Below are 20,496 nucleotides of genomic sequence, written 5' to 3'. Positions count from 1 at the left end.
CTCAGGAGAGTTCTTGCTCCAAGTTCCCAACCAGAGAACTACAGCCCTGTGCTGAACCCGACAGTGAAGCCAGTGGTTCTACAGACGGACCACCCCCGGGCTGAGTGAGAGCTGCCTCCTTCAGCCTTGGCAGCTCTAGGGCAACAGAAAGTATTAAGGATAGATAAGTAAGCAGTTACAAGTTCCTGAGTCATGACTTTATATAGAAGGAAAAATATTGGGATCTTGAACTTCAATCTGAGCCCCTGAACTTGGGAGGAGAAAGGGGGAGGAGCCAGAGGAAAGGACAGAAGGCGTTTCCCATCTCATTCTGGCCCACAACCTGTCCCCGTGGTGCAACTCACCCGAATGCGGAAGTCAGCAAGCTCCAGGTCCTGACACATTTCCAGAAAGTACTTCACTCCTGCTTCATCCAGGATGATGTACACAGGGACCCGGCGCTTAGAGGCCGCATCTACAATGTCTTGGAATATATCCCCGTCAGTGAAAACGTCCATGACAACAGCAATGACCTGGACAGAGAAGGTGCTGCTGAGACATGTTGTGACTGGTACATGTTTTGAGACACACCTGCCCAGAGAGGACCACCTTGCCTTGGGGCAACTGATGGCCGAGAGTCAAAAACCCTACCTGCCACCACTCCTGGATTCCCCAGGCACCCACAATTTAGAGCACACTGAATTCAGGTGAAGGGCCCAAGGGTGCAGACTCTGCTGCTGGTACTTCATCCTGGATAAATCCCAGCGTACTCTGGAAATTTCCAGAACTCTTCAGACGCCATTTCAGGAGAGGGCTGGGAGCCTGGAGAGAGCTGTCCCTGCTGCCCCATGGAAAGAGCTGCTGTGAGGAGATGTTATGGCAAAGGAGGGAGGGGTTCACCTCCATCAGCCACGATCTGCATGGCCATCACTTTCTCGGCAGGTCTGGGCACTCTATCTCCCTGCAGCTATGCAGAGTCCCAGTGCTGATGCTGATAGAGCTAGAGTTGGCCAGGTGCCCCTGACCTCTGATGCTCAGCTTTCCCCCCTACCCCATCATTAAATTAAGAACAGTGGGAAGACCCAGTTTTTTTTTTAAAGATTTATTTATTTATTTTATGTATGAGTGCTCTATCTGCTTGTACAACTTTATACCAGAAGAGGACATCAGATCCCACTATAGATGGCTGTGAGCCACCATGTGGTTGCTGGGGATTGAACTCAGGACTTCTAGAAGAAAAGCTGCTGAGCCATCTCTCCAGTCCCCCAGTTTTCCTTTTTTTAAACATTTATTCTTCTCTCATATATTACATCCAGATCATAGTTTTCCCTCCTCCTAGTCCCTTCCCCCTCTCCCATTTCCTTAAAAAAAAAAAAAAAAAAAAAAAAAAAAAAGAGTACAGGGATATCCATCAAACAACATGGCCTAACAAGATACAAGATTGGGCACAGGCCCTCATATCAAGGCTGGACAAGGCAACTCAATAGAAGGAAAAGGGTCCCGAGTGCAGGTAAAAGCGTTAGAGACACCCCTTCTCCCACTGTTGGGAGTTTCACAAGAACACCAAGCTAAACAACCATAAGGTATACGCAGAGGACCTAGCTCAGATGCATACAGGGTCTGTGTTTGTTGATTCTGTTTGTCGGTCTCTGTGCTTGTCATCTCTGTGAGCCCCCATGAGCCCTGCTTAGTTGATTCTGTGGGTCATGTTCTCCTGGTGTCCTTGGCCTCTTGATCTTACTGTCTTTCCTCCTTATCTTCTGTGGGGTTCCCCTGACTCCACCTAGTGCTCAGCTGTGAAGATTCAGTTTTCTAACTTGAGTCACTTCTATTTTCCTGCACAAACCATCCCCTGTCCCGTCTTGAAGGGTTTTCTTGTGGGCCCCAAAGATTGTAGACCCACCACTTTCTACTTATGTGACCTTAGGCAAGATACTTGACCTCAGTGAGCCTGCTTCCTCATCTGCAGAGTGGAGATGCCCTGCACTTTATACATTTGCTGTGAGGATTAGAGCTAAGGCATGTAAGGTCCCGTACACACGCAGTAAGTGAGTCCTCAATCAACAGTAGTTGAAAACACAGACTCTTTATCCAGATCAACTCCAGCACCCTGGACTTCCTGGCAGGAAAATGGAGCTAATAATGGTGCCTGTCTCATTGTGCTGAGGACTCAATGACACACATTAACACTTAAAGCAATGTTGGGCAGTGAGTGGTAAGTTCAATAAACTTCTATCACCTACAACACCATCACTGTCACCATCTTCACACCACACTTTACCGTAATTCCAGCCTCTGAGCTCTCCCTATTCCCTTACTTCCTACAGTATCACTTACTGCTCTCTCTAGCTCTTTCTTCCTTTTTTCTTTTTCTTTCGAGACAGGGTTTCTTTGTGTAACCTTGGCTATCCTGGAACTCACTCTATAGACCAGGCTGGTCTCAAACTCACAGAGATCCATCTGCTCCTGCCTCCTCATCCTCCTAAGTGCGGGGAATAAAGGCATATGCTGCATTAAAGTTGTGAGCCACCACCACCCAGCTTTCTAGCTCTTCCATTTGCTAACCATTAACATCCACATGATGATTACTGGGCCCCCATGGGCACAGTGAGGATCTAAAGACAGATAAGTTACAATTGCCACAAGGATGATAAGCCACTTACACAAAATAACTAAGGCATAAGGTGAAAGAGATAAATGTCTTAAGAGTTACACAAGTGACATGTGACAGGCATGGAGAGATAGGCAAGTACTGCTTTTAGCCAGGGAAGGGAAGAATAAAACAAGCCTTACAATGAACAGGGTGTCCTTGAGTGCTGTGAGAAAGGACTAGAGAAAAGAAAGGATCAGGGTGAGAACTGAGTACTGCGTGTGTACGGCACCTTACATGCCTTAGCTCTAATCCTCACAGCAAATGTATAAAGTGCAGGGCATCTCCACTCTGCAGATGAGGAAGCAGGCTCACTGAGGTCAAGTATCTTGCCTAAGGTCACATAAGTAGAAAGTGGTGGGTCTATCGTCTTTGGGGCCCACAAGAAAAACCCTTCAAGATGGGACAGGGGATGGTTTGTGCAGGAAAATGGAAGTGACTCAAGTTAGAAAACTGGGTCTTGGTTGGGCTGCTCTGTGTGACTGTGCCCTGGCCAGGAGCACTGGGCTGAGACAGGGGAATGTGCCTTCCTTGCTTTGAGAGACCTACAAAGTGAACATTTCTAACAAAAGGCACAGCTCCAGCAAAGACACTTTGAAGCACCGTGGTTCTTAACTTCACATTAACTTGGCTGGGCCAGTGTCCAGATATTTAGTGAAATACCATTCTGGATGTTTCTGTGAAGGTATATTTTAGACTTCAAATAAAGCAGACTCCCCTCTATTTGTGTGTGGGCCTTCTCCAATCAGTTGAAGGCCTTCGTAGACAAAGACTGACTTCTCCTGAACAAGAAGAAATTCTGCAAGCCACATGCCTTTGAACTTGGACTACACCTCTCCCTTAGGTCTCTAGCCTGCTGGTTTACCCTGAGGTTTTAGACTTTCATCTAAAAAGTAATCTCTCTAGCCAGGTGTGGTGGTACATACCTGTAATCCTAGCATTTGCAAGGTGGAGGCAAGAAAAGCAGGAGTTCATGGCCATCTTTGTATGTACAGAAAGTTCATGACAACCTGGCATCAACATCGTCATCAACATCATCATCCAACAATACCACCACCAAAAGCCAAGAAAATCAACTTTTTCTTCCTTTCTGTCCCATCGCTGCTTACACACACACACACACACACACACACACACACACACACACACACACACACACACAGAGTTGATTCTGACTAGTGCAGGCTGAGAATGGGAATGAACATGCACTAAATAGTCCCCAAGTGCTCATGCACTTTGGGTAACTCTTCTAATCTGATTCTTCACAATCGCTCTACTGGGAAGGACTGTGATTCCCATTTCACAATTGAGGAAGTAAATACACAGGGGCCAAGTAATGTGTCCAAGGTCACTCAGCTGGTACACAGCAAAACAAGAAACAGGTACACCTGACCCAAGAGCACATTTCACTGCTGCATGATATTTCAGAAACATCAAGTCAAAACCCCATTCTTGGAAAGGACTAAAATCATACAAGTTTCTAGAGAGACCGACAGAAAGAGGAGCTACAAACACAATGCAGACTGGCAAGGAGAATTAATTACAGATGCAGTAGAGATGTAAGGAATAGTAAAATATGAGCTCGGTGTGGTAGTGGAACTTACTAGAGTAAGTGTGGTTCAAGTGTGTATGAGAGAGCAGAAGTACACCTGGCCAAGCACCCATGAACCGCTTAGATCTCGGCACAGGTCTATAAGAGGGAAAGAGAACTCACTGCAGCTTCCCTTGGAAAAACAAAGAATTGCCAACAATTTCAGTATCCTTCTCTGGAAGACAAGGTGAAGAAATGGGCATAGGAGAGGATGTGCCATAGCTGATGGAAGCAATGAATGAGTTGCACGCTCAGTTCTTAGATCTTTTCTAAGACTTATTTGTAGATATGTAGATCTAAATGTGTTTCACAGACATATAAGTAATGAGGAGGCCAGAGAGGGCACAGGATCTCCTCAGGTGGTTGTGAATTGCTTGATGTGGGTGCTGGGAACAAGACCCAGGTCCTTTGCAAGAGCAGTAAGTGCTCTTACCTGCTGAACTGTTCTTTCAGATGAGTGGTGGCTCGATTTTGTAACCCCACCATTAGGATGTACAGAAGGAGGATCAGGAGTTCAAGGTCATCCTTACTACAAAGCAAGTTCCAGGCCAGCCTAGCCTACAAGAGGTTCGTTCTCTCGTTCTCTCTCTCTCCATATATATATATATATATATATATATATATATATATATATATATATATATATATATATGTTGTAGTGAACTCTATAGCCTAATACACTGAGCACAGGAGAAAGGAATGGGAAAGATGAGAAAGAGAAAATGAGGGAGGTCCTTTGGTGGACTGATGACAGCAGGGGACTGTGAACTGTGGACTACGTCAGCTCTCTTGTACTTGAGGCCAACCAGTCAAACAAAACCCATGCTCAAGTCCTCCAGTGAGGCTGACACAGCCCACTGTAGGTATGGGAAGGGGACAGTGGCCTTTGGAGAGGAGGTACGTGGTAGCATGATCCTACAGAGAACACTCTTCATTCCAGGGTGTTCACACCAAACAAGCTCATGACCTGAGTTTGATCCCCAGAACCTGTGTAAAGGTTGACAGAACATTTGACCTCCACATCCATGCCATAACTAACCACCTTCTCATCCCAGCCCTGCCTGAGACCACAGTCCACTGCCCTCTCTAGTTTCTAGACTCTCCCCAGTGTCCAGCTCAGAGTCATCGCACATCACCTAGGACTGCCTGGCCAGTTTCCGGCTGACTTCTTGGATCCCCACTTTGACTTTTTCTGTAACTGGAAAAGCAAGCAGGAAAGCTGACTTGCCCTGGCCCCCACCTAAGTATGAGAGAGGCAGAAAGTTTCCAGGACTAGCTTGCAGGAGGCTGGGGCTTAGACACCCTGGTGAGAATCAGCCATCTGTGTCACTACCAATTAAACAATGAAATATCTGCAGTAGGGAAAAAAATCAATCGCACACTGGCTCTTGCAATCTAGTTGTGGGGAGGTGATAAGTACCCTGTGCTTTGGTCTCCGAGGGCCTGCTTAAAATTCATCCTCAGCATCAGGCCCAGGAAAACCAGCTCCATACCCTTGTGCTGCAGCACTGAATGTGCCCATGACTCCCATGCCAAGTCTAACTTCAAGGCTCCTGCTGAAGATGGAGGCTTGAGGCTCACAAATAAATACATAAGACTTTACAGGCTCCGAATCCAGGGAAACAGATTTGGTCAGGAGAGAAAAGCTCTGCCCCTTTTGGCTGGCTCTGCATCCAGCATCCTTCACCTGGTTACCTACTGAGGCGCAACGCCGAGAGAGAGGTTAATTCGAGCTGGCAGTTGTTTAGAAGCTGTCGCAGGCACACTGGCAAAGAGGCTCTGATGCTGTAGGACTCCTCATGGGGTGTTTCCTTAGCTCATCATCTCCTCCTTTGATAGCCTGCCCAGGCAGCAGGGGCGGGGGAGTGGGAGGGAGGGTGTTCGGAAGCCCTAGAATGCCCTTCTATCTGCCATTCAACTTTAATGACTCTTCTAGCTTCCCAGCTTCTTTCCTTAATTGCCATTAGAGAACAGAGACGAGGAGGGCTCTGCCTTGCCCTGCAGCCCCCATATGTTTAGATGACCCAGACTACAGAAGGCTCTGGCAGATGTCCACACCCACAGAGCTGCTGGCTGTTGGGACACATCCCCTAGCCTGCCCTACAGACACTTTCAAATTCAACATCCTTCCAATCACAGACAAAGCCAGAGTCTGTTGGCTTTTCCTCCTCACTGAAGAAACCCTAACAGTCCTCATACCTCACTGTGCCCCATGAACCCTCTCTGGGTCATTCCCCCCTTGCTGTTCTCATGAATACTGTCACCCTAGCACAGGACGCCCTGCTTCTTGATTAACTTCTGGAATCGCTTTCTGGTTGGTCCCTCCTGTCCCTTCTGCCCTCTGATTTCTTCTCCATAGCCTAAAAGAAGGCTGATAAACCAGTTGGTCCCATGACCCTCAAAGAGGTCCAAACTCTTAGAGACCTGGCATAGGCATGGCCCATCTTTTGGGTCATTCAGAATGACCTGCAATAACCTTAACCCTGGACTTCTCTGTTGAAGCACTAGTGACCTCTGGAGCTGGGGCACTTTATCGTGTCACTGTAGGGGATTTAACAGCATCTGGATCTCTACCCACTGGGTACTAGCAGCATCACCCCCCAGGGATGAAAACCAAGTATTGCTAGATATGAACAAGTAAATGTCTCCTTGAGTATGTAATAGTGTGCAGCTCAGATCCTTCTGTTTCTGAACCTGCCATAACCTGATGAAGCATCTACGCAGCTTTTAAAACTCCAAGAATTTCCAGAGTCCCTTCTCTTTGAAATGTTAACCACACTCTGCTTTCTGCCTCTCTGTATTCTAAGCAAACAAGAGAGGCTGTGGGTATTCCAGTGTAATGTCTGCCTGTCCTCTCCTCCTCTCCCAGACTGTGGGTCTGACGGCAGACACCGGCAGGTTCCTTTCAGAATCTCCACCCTTGGCAAAGCACTCAGGACAGGCCATTCTCCATATTAAATGGAGGTATGTACATCTGTTGTGTTTGTTGTATATGGTGATGGCTCTGCTGTTTCCTTTATTTCATTAATGACAAGGCACTGGGCTAAAGAGGAGCATATGGAGTAGATTTTTGTGAGGTGGTTTTGCTAGAAGGCAGAGTTGAAGTTCTTCCTCAAGGGCATAGAGAATGGTGCTGTTGCCTAAGCGACAGATCCCAAGTCTGTGGCTCTCTCACTCTGCTTACTGAAGATCCTGAAGGAGCAGCCAGCCCTGACTGAGAACAATACTTAACCAAGGCGGAGATCTCCTACACCAAGGAAACCAGGCCAGAATGCAGGGCCTTCCCCAGCACACACAGTGAGTGCCTTTGTGCAACTACAAAAAGGCAGCTTCTTCCCTCTGACAGAGTGCAAGGTCAGGGAACAGAGAGCATCTGCATGTCAGCCCCCACAAAGCCGCTTGACCGGGTCCACATGCAGGCTGCCATTGTACGTGGCCCCTACATCCAGAAATATTTCAAACTCAAGAATCTCTCAGAGTCAGCGAGAGACTTAGATAGCGATTAGCCCAGTTCCAACGTTCAAGTCATTCAGTGGGGTCTAGAACAGCTGGGATTAGAGCTCAGGGTCCCAGCTCCAGGCCTGGGCATCTCGGCATCAGGAGGTGTTCCAGTCTTCCCAGGCAATATGGACATAACAAGCCACAGAACCCTAGGCCACCTGAGGGCACATAAAACTGGGATGCCAGTGGAGACTGTGGGTCGAGACAGACAACACAATGCTCCCCATAACCCTCCCCAGCTCACGTGACATGCAACGAAAGGCTCTGTGGGCAGGCATGGCTGCAGGGACCTGGAAGATCAAACTCCTTACCACTTCTCTGTGGAAGGAAAACCAAAGGCCATGGGACCAGCCTGCTGACCTCAGATGTATGCTGGTGAAAGCCACTTCTCTTGGTGTTGGCAGGGAAAAGAGCTGGGCAGGGGGTGCTTTGCTGCTAACTCCCTATTAAAGCCTGGGGCCCAGCTTTCAGCCCACATGACTACCTTGCAGGGCTGTTGTGAGGTTTGGATAAGTTCATGACTGTGAAATTCCAAGATCACCTGTGCAGTTATGAGGAGTCATTAAATTCACTTGCTATCAGGCTAACTCCCCACACCTTTAGCCTTCTAGTTAAGGGAAGCAGAAGCTGGGCAAACAGGTCCAGCTGCTGCCTCCCGGAATAGCTACCAATCTGGTTATTCTACATGAGGTGGAAGGTTGGTTTGCCTGGGTTCACAGAGCAAACCCTTCCCTCTGCTGAGGGCCATGTTGGCTGGGTCTGATCAAATAGCCTGGACTCAGGCACCTTTGACTGTGGATTCCCATTCTGTGCTGTCCCCGGAGAGGTCAAGGTTTGCAGGGCAGCACTCACAGGTATCAGTTTTTAGTGCATAAAGAATCACTGGGAGCCACAGCAGGGACAGGAAAGAGGGAGGGGAGGGCACTGTCCAGAATATGGATTCCATAGCCCAGACTCTGATACCTGGGTCCTGGATCAGCACCCCTATCCTCCCCCAGATGGTCTGAGTGCAGAGTGGGCTGATCACCTTGAGTGAAGAAAGCTAGTGTTTGAAAAAGCATATAGAACCTGAAGGCAGAAAGCTTTCTGCTTGTGTGGCTTTGGACCACTCACTCACTGTTAAATGGGGAAGGGGACGTCTTCACAGGGCTCTTCTGGCATGTGTGTGGCACATGCACACATGTGTGTGCATGCCCAGGGCCTGCCCAGCTCACTGCACAGTTTAGGAAATGATCTCCTGGAGGTGGAAAGCACTCTGGGAACATAGCAAGGACTTTCTTTGTCATCAACACCGCAACAGGCCCCATCTGAATGGCGAGCAGTTTTGACACTTTAAACTTCCTGTCTTGTAATCTAGGGTAGTCTGGTATAAACATGGTAGAGCAGACCAAGAGAGCCCCAGGAGGGAGGAACTCAAGTTGCAGGACCTCACACAAGAACACTCCCTGGTCCGAACCACAGGCTCTTTTGCTTCCTGGCCTAAATCTCCACAGTCTAAAATCATGGTAGGGAAAACAGACTTTGGAATTGGAAGTTCCATATTGGCTTTGAGACATGGACACATTGCTTAACTTCTCTGATGTCTGTCTGGAAAATGTGGCTATTTCATGGTCCGTAGGAAAGAAATGAAATGATACCTAGACAGAACTATGTATGCTCTGCCACAGAGGGCCTGCTCCTACACTTACTCCTTGATGGGATCTGGCACATGTAGTTCTCAGCACTAACTGGTTACCAGCTTACCCTGTCCCCATCATTCTCCCTTCCTGCAGATGGATCCCATAACACAACCCTAAGTATGCCCTGTCTCTACCCAAATACTCCATGGCTCCCAACTGCCTCAGAAGCAAGCCACAGGCCCTCAAACTGGCTGAAGGTGCTCCACAGTCCTTGAACCCAAACTTTGTTCTACTCCCCCCCAACATAGAGATAATCTGCCTTCCAAATACTTGAGCATGCTAGGGACCTTACACCTCAACTCACGCTATCCGTACCCTGTCCACGTGGTGAGGGGACTGCTCTAGCTCCATTCGGTCTTGTTTCACCCTTACAGAAGCTGTTTCAGGATCATTCTCTGTCCCCAGTCCCTAGTGCAGTGTGCACCCTCCCTAGGATGCATGTCTGCTGAGGCCTACCCTTTAGGTCCATGCTGTTGTCTCTCCATGTGCGCACAGCGAATGTTCTAAGCAGGATACCTCCACACACTGGGGATTCCCTCTGGAGCTGATGATGAGGTTTGGGCCTGAATTCTGCCCACCATGAAGGCAGAACCAAAGCCAGAGTTTCGACAAGGTTCTGTTTCCTTTGTGGCTGCCAGGCTGCCCCCACCCAACCAGCGGGATGTCTGAGCTTTGTCAGCCTCGGCTTTCCAGCTGTCTGGAGCCACATTACATTGTTTTGGGCTCGCTAATTAGATATCATTAAACACGAGGCTCCCTGGTTGCTTTGGCAGCTACTGGAAGCCAACTGTGCCCAGGCAGGCCACTTCCTCTCCAGACACCTCAGCTTCAGTTCAGAGCCCTGTCTCTGATCCTACAGGGCAGGGCTCACTGCTGCATGCTGGAGCTCACTTCCCACTGATCTGATCCTGTGACAGCTGTATTGACACAAGGCTGAATGAAGGGGACAAACAAGGGAGACCTCACCCAAGCTGACGCTGCAGAGAAAGAGGACATATATACTCATATGTGCAGGATAGACTCATTCAACCACCAAGACGCTTCCATGACCTGCTGGGGAGCAAACGCAGCAATTTTCTTTCTTTTCTTTTTTTGAGTCAGGGTTTCTCTGTGACCCCTGACTGTCCTGGAACTCCCTCTGTAGACAAGGCTGGCCTCGAACTCAAGAGATCCTCCTGCCTCTGCCTTCCAAGTGCTGGGATTAAAAGCGTGAGCCACCACCACCTGGCACAGCAATTCTTTTTTGTTTTTTGTTTTTTTTGTTTGTTTTTGTTTTTTGAAATAGGGTTTCTCTGTGTAGCCCCAGTTGTCCTGGAACTTACTTTGTAGACCAGGCTGGCCTCAAACTCACAGAGATCCGCCTGCCTCTGTTTCCCAAGTGGGATTGAAGGTGTGCGCCACCACTGCCCGGCCCCAGCCATTCTTTTTAAGATCCCAGGCCAGTTTTTCTCTGCCCCAAGGCATGCTTCTGGGATGACTTCCCCTGAACTAAGTTGGTGTTAATTAGTGAAAATTATCTAATGCAAACTCATTTTAACATTAGCTTAAAGCCAAACATAATTAGGAAGATAAATCAGCTACTTAAAAAAAAATCCAATGACGATACACAAATGAGTTTTTGGATCATCTACTGGTTTGGGTTATGTCTTTGCACCCAGGCCCCATGCAAGGCACTGCAGAGCATGGCAGGTCTCAAGAAGTGCTTGCCTAGGTGTTTCCTGCTGGACCTGCCTGAGTGGGACAACAGGTTGGCAGCTTGCCTGGAAGGTTCTGAGAAGCAGCAGGAGTAATTGAGGCCATCGTCAGGTGATATGGCCTTGGGAGGGCTTCCCCAGAGGGGTGTGTGTGTGTGTGTGTGTGTGTGTGTGTGTGTGTGCGTGCGTGCGTGCGTGCGTGTGTGTGTGTGTGTGTGTGTGTGTGAGGGAAGGTGCCTGACTAGAGTAAGGCAGTTAGGTTCAGGGAGGGGCAGTCCAGGCTACACATTTGGGGGGGGGGGTACTGTGAACTCACCGTGGCCTTCAGCCCTTCACACAGCCCACCTACTGTCTACCCTGCTCTAGGCTCGTTGGGAGCTCAGTATACATGTGCAAGCTCAGGTCTCTCCAGCTCCACCGCTGACCAGCAGTGTGACTTCATCCTCTCTGACCCTGAGCTCCCTCATCTATAAAATGATACATTGCTGTAGTAGTACACAGTCTGAAAGGGCTGTTGGGACTGGAGATGTGGTTCAGTGAGTAAAGCTCTTCTCCAGCCCACACGCAGTCCTGAGCTGGATCTTCAGCACTACAAAAACCAAGTATCTAGCTTAAGGACCCAATAATGGGTATCAATACCATATCCCACCCTCACTGTACTTCAATGTATTTTCTTTTTGCCTCACCCATTAGATCTAGGCAAGGTTCACATTTAATTCACCTGCCAATTTCTGGTAGCTGGCGTACAGTACGTTCTCGGTAAGATAGGCTGAGTGACCATGCAAATGGGGGATTCTCTGGGCAGTTTGAAAACCCCTTGGGAGAAGTTAAGGTCTTTCACAGTCTGCCCACCAGAAGCCACAGAAAGGAAGAGTCCAGGTCGCTACCTCCAACTCAACATCTCCTGACTTGTTACTTTGAGAGAGAGAGAGAGAGAGAGAACATGTACCCAGAGCCTCCCACGTGCCCAGCACAATGATGACCAGCCCACAAACTGTACCCGGGATGGGTACAGATCATCAGGAAGCTGGGCCAGAGACTAATCATTAGAAAGCCACCAGCTCTCTTCCAGGGCTAAGATTCCGGGATCGTTAGCAAGAGCCAACTCCATGGATTTCGGGGAAGAAAAGGGAAAGCTGGAGAAAGCAGGAGCTCTGGCTGAGGCTGGCTGCTCCGAGCACCTGGGGAGGGGAGGGAGTACCTAGGGTGTGCCAGTTAGTGCCAGGAGCCAGGACAGGCAGTCAGCCCTGCAAGACCTCCGTTCTCTGCCCTGCTTCCTCCTCGCTCAGCTTGGTGGCTGGCCCCAGAACAGGCTCTGCTTTGTACATTCTAGGAGAAGGCAGGCCTGGCCGGCAGCCAAAGGCAAGCAACATCCTGAGGGCTGAGAACATCCAGGGGAGGGGGTTAGTGTGTGAATCCCTGAAAGGGTCCTTGCCTTTAGGGAAAACAGAGTCCAGGGGCTATGGCCCCAAAGAGGGCAGTCTAGGGAATCTACCCGCACCCCTGTGTCTGTATTGCCTGCCCCAACACTGCCTTCTCTCCCTGACTCAGCCCAGATCAGGGCAGCGAACAGCCATGGACTTGTCTGTCTCCAAAGCCAGTTTACAAGCCTCCAGGGTTGGACTGGCAAAGCATACTGATGACAAATACATTTTGAATGTTTCCAGAAGTTTCAGAGGGAAGAGATGGCCCCAAAGTACAATTCCCAAGAATAATGTACACTTGCCCACGAACACAGCCTTGAGTCCAATCTGGGTGGGATTCCAATCAGCCTTTTCTAAGTCCTAGAGCCTTGTACCTCCCACGAGCCTCGGGATGTTAAAGGAAACAGGCCCTCTCCTTTCTCAACAGTTTTAACCCTGCCTCACAGAAACCCTTTTGTCTGCCTGCATTACTCACTTTTTTCAAGGCACAGTCCTTGTGATTCTTAGCACCATCTAGTAACTGTAAACAACACAGCAAAAGTCACCCCCATGTTACAGATGCAGAAGTAGGGGCCCAGCTAAGTCAAATAATTCCCCCAGGGACCACCAGTAAGCAAGAAAAAGAGATAGCCAGAGAGAGCAAGAATGAGGACTCTTCAATCCTGGCTTCCAGCTTTGGGTGCCTTCTCTGGTAAAGGTTTGGATCATCTGAGATATCTGCCCAACAGACCCTGCTTTACAACCACGAATCCCAGAGAAGGTTGTGAACATGTTTACCAAGACCTCATTCCTATGTTCTATTCTGGGATTAGAGAGGGGTACACACCTCTGCCAGAATTTCAGAAACCCATAGTATAAGATTTCTCTCTCTCTCACACACACACACCCCTGTCCCACCCAACAAAGAGAAAAATAGTTCAAAGCTGCACTCAGCTCAGAAGCCTAGCTCACTCCTGGCTGGTGACTCCTCTAGGTCTCTGTCCTCAAAGAATATGGGGAATGTTTCTAGACAGTCCAGACACTCTGGCTGAGCCCATGCAGGTAGCCAGGCCTCATCCTCAAGCGTGCCTTCCCTTCCCAGTTTAGGAGGGGAGGGGGCGGTGTTTCCATGCTTTTCCATCTGATTCCTCCCTGCCCATAGCAGGGTCCAAAGGGATCCCAGCCTAGGGGTTTGGGTGCCACAGGCAATCAGGTTGGAGCCAAGCAAACTGCCAACTTCTCCCATTTCCACCAAATCGTGGCCAATAGATGAACTAAAAGGGGATGTGAGTAGTTCTCTGTAAGGAACAGGAAACACACCTGCCAGGGGCCCTGAGTCCTATCCTACTCAGAGAAAGCAGCAGCTACTTCCCGAGACAATTAACATTTTTGCTTCTGGTACCTTAGCTTCCACAGACAACACCTCCGTTTCTAGAGCACCTGTAGATGTCGTCCCCTCTATTTTATTGGTCAGCAGACTCAAGTGAGAAGACATTTGTCCAGCTCAGAAGAGAAGGAGTAGATCAAGACAGAAGCTAAGACCTTTCAACTCTAAGCCTGGCTTCTGTCACTGTCATGGAAGTTGGGTCTTTATTACTCAGAGATCCCAGTTCTCAGGAACAATGACTGAGCAGAAAAACTGAACTCCACAGCCAGTGCCCAGAGCTTGCAGGAGAAGCCCAGACAAGCCGGGGCAAGAACCAGCAGAGCTGTGGGGCCAGGACTGGAGCTGCAGCTGGGCCACTAGCCACCAGCCCTCATAGGACAAGGACCCCAGAACTGCCCAAGTGTGTAGAACAGTCGCTTGTGGAAGGGCAGAAGAGTTGAAAGAGGGACAAAATGTAAGGCCTGTAGATCCCTGGTCTGCTCAGAGGTTGTCTTTGGCTCTGTGTGTTTAACGTAGCTTCAAAGAGCAGCTCAAGCTGGGGCATGGTGGCACATGCCTACAGTCCTAGTACTTAGGAGGCTGATGTGGAGGATCATTGCAGGTTCAAGGCCAGTTTGTACTATGTAGTAAATTCCAGGCCAACCTGGGCTACATTGGGAGACCTGGTTGTCTTGGGGGTGGGGGGGAGGCAGGGAGACAGCTCGGAATCTCATCAACTGCCCCACCCCACCGAGGTGGGAAGGAGAAAGGATGAGACAAAGGGACCAGCTCGTCAGCAAGATGGGTAACGTGTAAGTGAGCATATTATCTGACTCTACAATTTTACAAACCGTTAAGATTTAAAATCATTAATGTAAGCCTTTTTTCCCCTTTCAGGAATGTGGTATGATGAGCATGTATATTGACACACATGTATGGGTGCACATGCATGTGGAGGATGATATTGGGAATCATTCTTGATAGCTCTTTCTCCTTATTCATTGAGGTAAGGACCCTCAAATGAGCCCAGAGCTTGTCAGTATGCTAGTCTTGCTAACCAGCTGTCTCTGGAGGTCACCTTTCTCTACCTTCTTTGGTTAGAATTACAGGTAGGCCACCACAGCCACCCAGCATTCACATGGGTTCTGGGGATCATAACTGCCTGGCAAGGGCTTTAACCACAGTTATCTCCTGAAACCAGTAAACTCCCCAGGGGAGTGACAGCATCTCCTTCTCCGCATGACAGTGGCTAGCACAGGACCTGGTGCAGAGAAGGCTCTTGACTCGGTACAATTTGCTCACTGTGGCTGGTGACTGGTGTTCATGGGAAAAGACAGGGAACCTTAGAGTAAAGACTGTCACCTGAAAAAACCAGGTCTCTTGGTGACATGAATTGTCGACTCCAAGACTTTGCTATATTCCTTGGGCACTGCATCCCAGCTGTTCACCCTTGCCTCCCACCACTTGCCCAGATGTCTGGCCAAAGCCGCTTTATCTACCACACCTTGTGCTAGGAGCCTCTCTCCAAATCTCCTTGGCCTTGGTCTAAAAATGTTACTTCATTCTTTGGGACCTTAGGGCTCCTCTGTGACATGAGGACAATGGCCTGCCTTCTAGTGCCAAGGAAATCAAGCAGTTCATGGGGAAGAGCGAAGAGCTGTGTAGCTGGTGCATTTGGAATGTGGGACCCGGGAATGCAGGAGTCAGGAGGCAAATGGATGTCCCTGGTCGTAAGGACAGGCAGAGGCTTGATACCTTCTCACCCTTCCTGCTAGGTCAGGTGTTCAGACAGCTTCGAAGAGCCTTCCCTAACCTGGCTTAGGGTGGGAGTAGTGTCTCTCCTGCCACACCTTCTCTCAGTCACTTGTCACACGGAATCATAAGGATGGATTAGCAAACTATTAGGCTACTGAAGAGTGGGGGTGTGTCTCATGCATCTCTTTTCTCCTAATGCATGCTTGTCACACACTGAGACCTTCATGATCAAAGGGATGCAGGCCCAGTGGGACTAAGGTCGCTTGTTCCTCTTACTCTGGCTTCCAGGCTTTCCGAGGGGTCTTGCTGTCAGATACTCCCGGGCAGTCCCACAGGTCTGAGCTGCCCAAGTCCAGCAGTTTGCCCTGCTCTTCCTTGCTAGCATGGCACAGGCTAGGGTTTGTAAAAGGCTTGGAGTTCAAGTAGACAAAGAAAATCATTAATGACACTAAAATAAGCAGATCTCTCGAGGTGGGAAAACATCACCAGAACACCCCACCCCACAAGCAAACACAGCTGGATCTTTCAATGTTGGGTACCAGCACAGTTTAGGAAGGCTTTTCTGCCATTTGCAGAGGCTCAGAGAGTGGCTACTTAAAACCTAACTCCTCAGAGGCTTTTCTCCCATGACCAGGGACCACCTCCATACTGACCCATGTCCTCACTGGTTTCCACCCCGGGCCTTCCTCCCCAAGCCAAAGTTGTGGTTTCAAAGTGTCCCCTAATTAGCAACTTGTCTCCTTCTCTGAGGATCAGGTATGGAATGGAAGAGTTCCTTACATGACCAAGTCACAGCAGCTCCCTCGTTCCTATTTGTCTCTTGGGAACAAAAATAATAGCATCTTATAAGATTATTCTGAAGATTAAATGAAATAAAACCCCAAATCCCTGGCACTCAGCTGGATTGCCTTCCCTCCAAGGCCATGGGATCTCAGTAGTCTAACTCAGCCTCAAGGCAGCCAGACACGCCCTGGAAACAAGGGAAATTCCCTCCCTCAGGGAGAAGAGGGAGGAGAATCTCATTTGATTGCCAAGGAAATAGCTTGCCAGTTGGATGAGCAAGAGCCAGGGCCAGGCAGTGGTCAGGATGTGCTGTGTCTTGAATACACGGTAGAGATCTCAGTCTTTCTATAACTCCACAAGTGACCTTTAGGCAAACTTCTTTTCTGGCCTCTGCCTCAGTTTCCTTGTCTGTAAAAGAGGGCACTGTATACACCCCTGCCAAGCCTCACAGACTACTCAGCTCCCTCCAATCAAATAACTTCTTTGCATTGAAGCAAAAGTAATCTCTCACTTCCGGCTCAGTAGTCTCTGAGAAACTTCCCATCCGAGTTATTCCTCACTCCCCCCCTCTAAACCTGCGACCCACCTGTGACCCACCTCCCACAGGAGCCTTCCTAGGTACAGCCTCAAAACTCCCTTTTCCTTCTAACACAGCCTTGGCATTGAAGCAAACGCTTGAAGGGCAAAGTCCACAGCTTGGATCTTTATGGCTAGTGCCTGGCACACAGCAGACATCCTGGAAATATGTGTCCAGTCAACCCGCACGTATAGGTTCACACCGGCAAAAGATTCTGCTAAAAAACCCCCAATACTGGACAGACCTGTCATGGAAGTTGCATTGGGTGGGGGTGCTTGTCTCTCTCTGTCTTCTTCTAACAGGGTACACAATGGATACCACAGCTTGAGAGCGTACTAGATTCATTCAAACTCCTTGCAGACTCCCACCACATCATGACAAAGAACAGCGGGTCAGGGTGGCACAGTGGTTCAGAGCAATGGCTTAGGTGTATGGATTCCGGCTCAGCTGTTTACTAAGCTAGGCAAGGGACGTCACTTCCTGCCTCTTGATTTCTTTTTCTCCAAAGACAAGGAAAACATCTGTCTCACCCAGGGGTCGTGAAAAACAAGGGGGGAAACGCATTTGCTGCCACACCTGACAACCTAAGTGCTACCCTTGCTCTGTGCCTCAGTTTCCTTACTGTGAGAGAAGGTGCGGTACACAAGCCTACTCAGCCTCAGAGAGTCCTCCGCTCCCAATGGTCAAACTTCTTTGCATTTTGGAGCAAAAGAAACCTCTCACTTCCTGCTCAGTAATCTCTAACCCAGAGAATCCCAGGCTTTTTCTCTCTGCCATTCCAAACCTACAACTCACCTCCCACAGAGAGGGAAGAGAAACAGACTCCTGCAAGTTATCCTCTGACCTACAACACAGGCATGTTCTCGAGCACGCACACACACACACACACACACACACACACACACACACACACACACAAATAATAACAAATGTCAGTTTTTTTAAGCAAATTGAGAAAGTCATTAACGCAGTGGGTGACGTGTCCCAAGCACTAAGTAAATCAAGAATTCGTGAATGTTACAAAATATGACATCATGTGTCCTGACCCTTGACCCCAGCTATGGTCTGCTGCCCAGCACTGCCACCCACTTCCTTTTCCTCTTTTTTTTTTTTTTTTTTTTTTTTTTTGTATCCAGCCTTGCCCTTTTCTTCAGCAGAGTGTAGTATACAAAGAAAGCTTCGTCAGACAAGGAACTATTATTCTAGAGGGAGGGTGGAAGTATGGTCAGTAAAGAGTTAACCTCTCCTCTGGCAACCCACCTAGCACACAGCCTAGGTCACACCTCCCTGGAGGAAGAGGCCCTCACTGCCCCTCTAGCATCTTCCATCCTCTTTGGCCTCCAGGAAAAAGATGGCTCTAATTACACTCATGAAGTTGAGTACCCACAGTGAACCCAAGCCTCTGGACAGCAAAGGCCGTTGTTGTGGCTCAGTGAAGGGCTAACTGGACAGCTCGGGGGTGACAGGGCCTGCCACCAAGCCTGATGACCTGAATCCAACTTCTAGAACCCACAGGGTAGAAGGAGAGAACCAACCCCCCAAAGATGTCCTTTGTCGTCCCTATGGGCCAGGGTACCCCAAACACAATAAACACATGTGATAAAAGTACACCACCTCTCGGTGTTCGGCAAGTAAAGATATAGGCTGTTCCATTAAATCCTAATTCAGGTGAACAAAGAGTCCCATCAATGTATCCCATGCAGTATTTGGGATAAACTGATAACTAAAGAACTAACTGAAGTTCAGATTTAATGCAATAGCCCACATTTTATCTGGAAACTACTCAAGTACCCAAGGGCACAGAGGAAAAGTCTAGTCTTTCACCTACCCCACAGCCAGCTGTCCAACTGGGATTCTAACCAGGTTCCTTGGAAACACATCTTTCAACACCCAGGCAGAGCAGATGGGCTAAATGGGAGCCTCTTCCTGGAGCGGCTGAGTCCAGTGTGTGCGTGGTGGGAGCACCCAGCACAGGGCCAAGCCACAGCTAGAGCTCAAAATAGCTTTCCTCATTCATTCGATCCTGCTTAGGCTCTAGGACCAAGCCCAGGAAAGGGTGAGAATGTGAGAACATGGTCGTTTTGGGGAGAGGGGCTCCCAAGAAACGTTCACCTGGCCTGGAGGGTAAGGGAGGCCATCACCAGCCACCCACTTCGTGAGGTTGTGTATATCAAATAGGGAAATGGCCAAGGATACACCTTGTAAAGAAATCCCTGGGCTCACAGGTCATGATCAAGCCCTTTGAGGAACCAGTTTAGCACAGGGCCTCACAACCTCCACACTGCCCAAGAGAGAAAGATGTGGCAGAGGTGTACGAACACAACTCCAGCGCCTCCAGACGAACACGGTAGTTAAGAATGACTAATGCCGGTCCAGCGCTTTGTGATTTGCCACAAATGTTCGCATCCCTCTTTCAAAAGGTCTCAGCACAGCTCCACGAGGTGAGGGTGAGCTGGGGACCATTTCCCAAAGAACGGTGAGAGTGTCCGGGAAGTGAGATCAGGTGTGTGTGTTGGGTGGGGGTGGGGGGGTCCCCACTGGTGCAGGATTAGGGCCAAGGCCTACCTTCTGGGCCTGCTGAATCATTTGTCTGACCACCTGCTTCAGGTGCGGCGCCTTCTCTTCTTTGGGTGGGTGGGTGAAGAGCGTGACGCGGCTCACGCCGCGGTAGAAGCTGGAGTCGGTCCACCCCAGGTCCAGCGGGGGCACTTCGGTGTCCGAGAGGTCTGGCCAGTAGGCCAGGGACTCGCTGCGCTCGGCCGGGGCCTTGGCCTTGGCCTTGGTCTTGGCACCGGCGTTGGAGACGGGCTCTTCGTAGGGGCTCCAGGTGGCACGGAGGACCTGGAGCTCCTGGCTGGAGAGGAAGTCCCGCAGCCGCTCCTTCTTGACCCACTCGCGGTAGGCCTGCTCGCCTCCACCCAGCAGCGCCTCCAGCGCGGCCCGCCGCCGCTCGCAGTAGTAGAAGGCGGCCTGCGCCTCGGTCACCTTCTCGTTCACGTGCGCCTCGTCCAGGCAGCTCAGCTGGGACTCGGCCATGGCGCCCCCCCAAGTCCTGTCCGGGGACCCCGGGCCAGGACACTCCCGTCCCCACCGCTGCACCTGGAGCGGTCGAGGGGCGGGGCGCCTCACCTGGTCGCGAGGTCCGCCTCGGCCCGCCCAGCGATCGCCCGCCGGCCAATCGGCACCGGCCCCGGTGCGGGCGCGGCCGTCGGGCGGAGAGGGCCCGCCGCCTCTGCAAAGCTTGCGGGGGACCTTGGGGCAGCCCCGCCGACGCCGTGCGACTCTGGCCTGCCTAGCCCGGCTGGGACACGGAGGCCCGGCAGTGGCAGTGAACTTGGAGCCGGGCTGTATTCAGAGCCACGTGCGGCCTTTGAGCCACGCCCGCCTCCCAGCTGCGACCCATAGGGGCAAGAAAGGTCGGCGACTTGACCCTTGAGCATCCAGCACCTTCCGGACTCAGCCCTTCGGGTCCAAGCTCATCTTCCCGCAGGCAGGACCCAGAGCACATGTTCTGGCCC

At 50.0% G+C, this 20,496-nt stretch overlaps 1 protein-coding gene across 1 annotated transcript in view; it reads right to left on the bottom strand.

Moving 5' to 3' along the window:
• Fam83f (family with sequence similarity 83 member F) overlaps positions 1-20,061 on the bottom strand; it is a 30,711-nt gene extending 10,650 nt beyond the window's left edge. The window contains exons 1-2 of the mRNA XM_052747477.1: positions 19,544-20,061; positions 345-512 (exon numbers count right to left, since the gene is read on the bottom strand). Coding sequence (XP_052603437.1) covers positions 345-512; positions 19,544-20,014 — 639 coding nt within the window. The 5' untranslated portion in view covers positions 20,015-20,061. The remainder of the gene's footprint in view (positions 1-344; positions 513-19,543) is intronic.
• Positions 20,062-20,496: the final 435 nt, after the last annotated feature.

Source organism: Peromyscus californicus, unplaced genomic scaffold, assembly GCF_007827085.1.
Source record: "Peromyscus californicus insignis strain IS unplaced genomic scaffold, ASM782708v3 Scaffold_20__1_contigs__length_68692818, whole genome shotgun sequence".
NCBI lineage: Eukaryota > Metazoa > Chordata > Mammalia > Rodentia > Cricetidae > Peromyscus > Peromyscus californicus.
The sequence above is the reverse complement of the archived record's forward strand: the minus strand, read 5'-3'. Positions and strand labels throughout refer to the sequence as shown.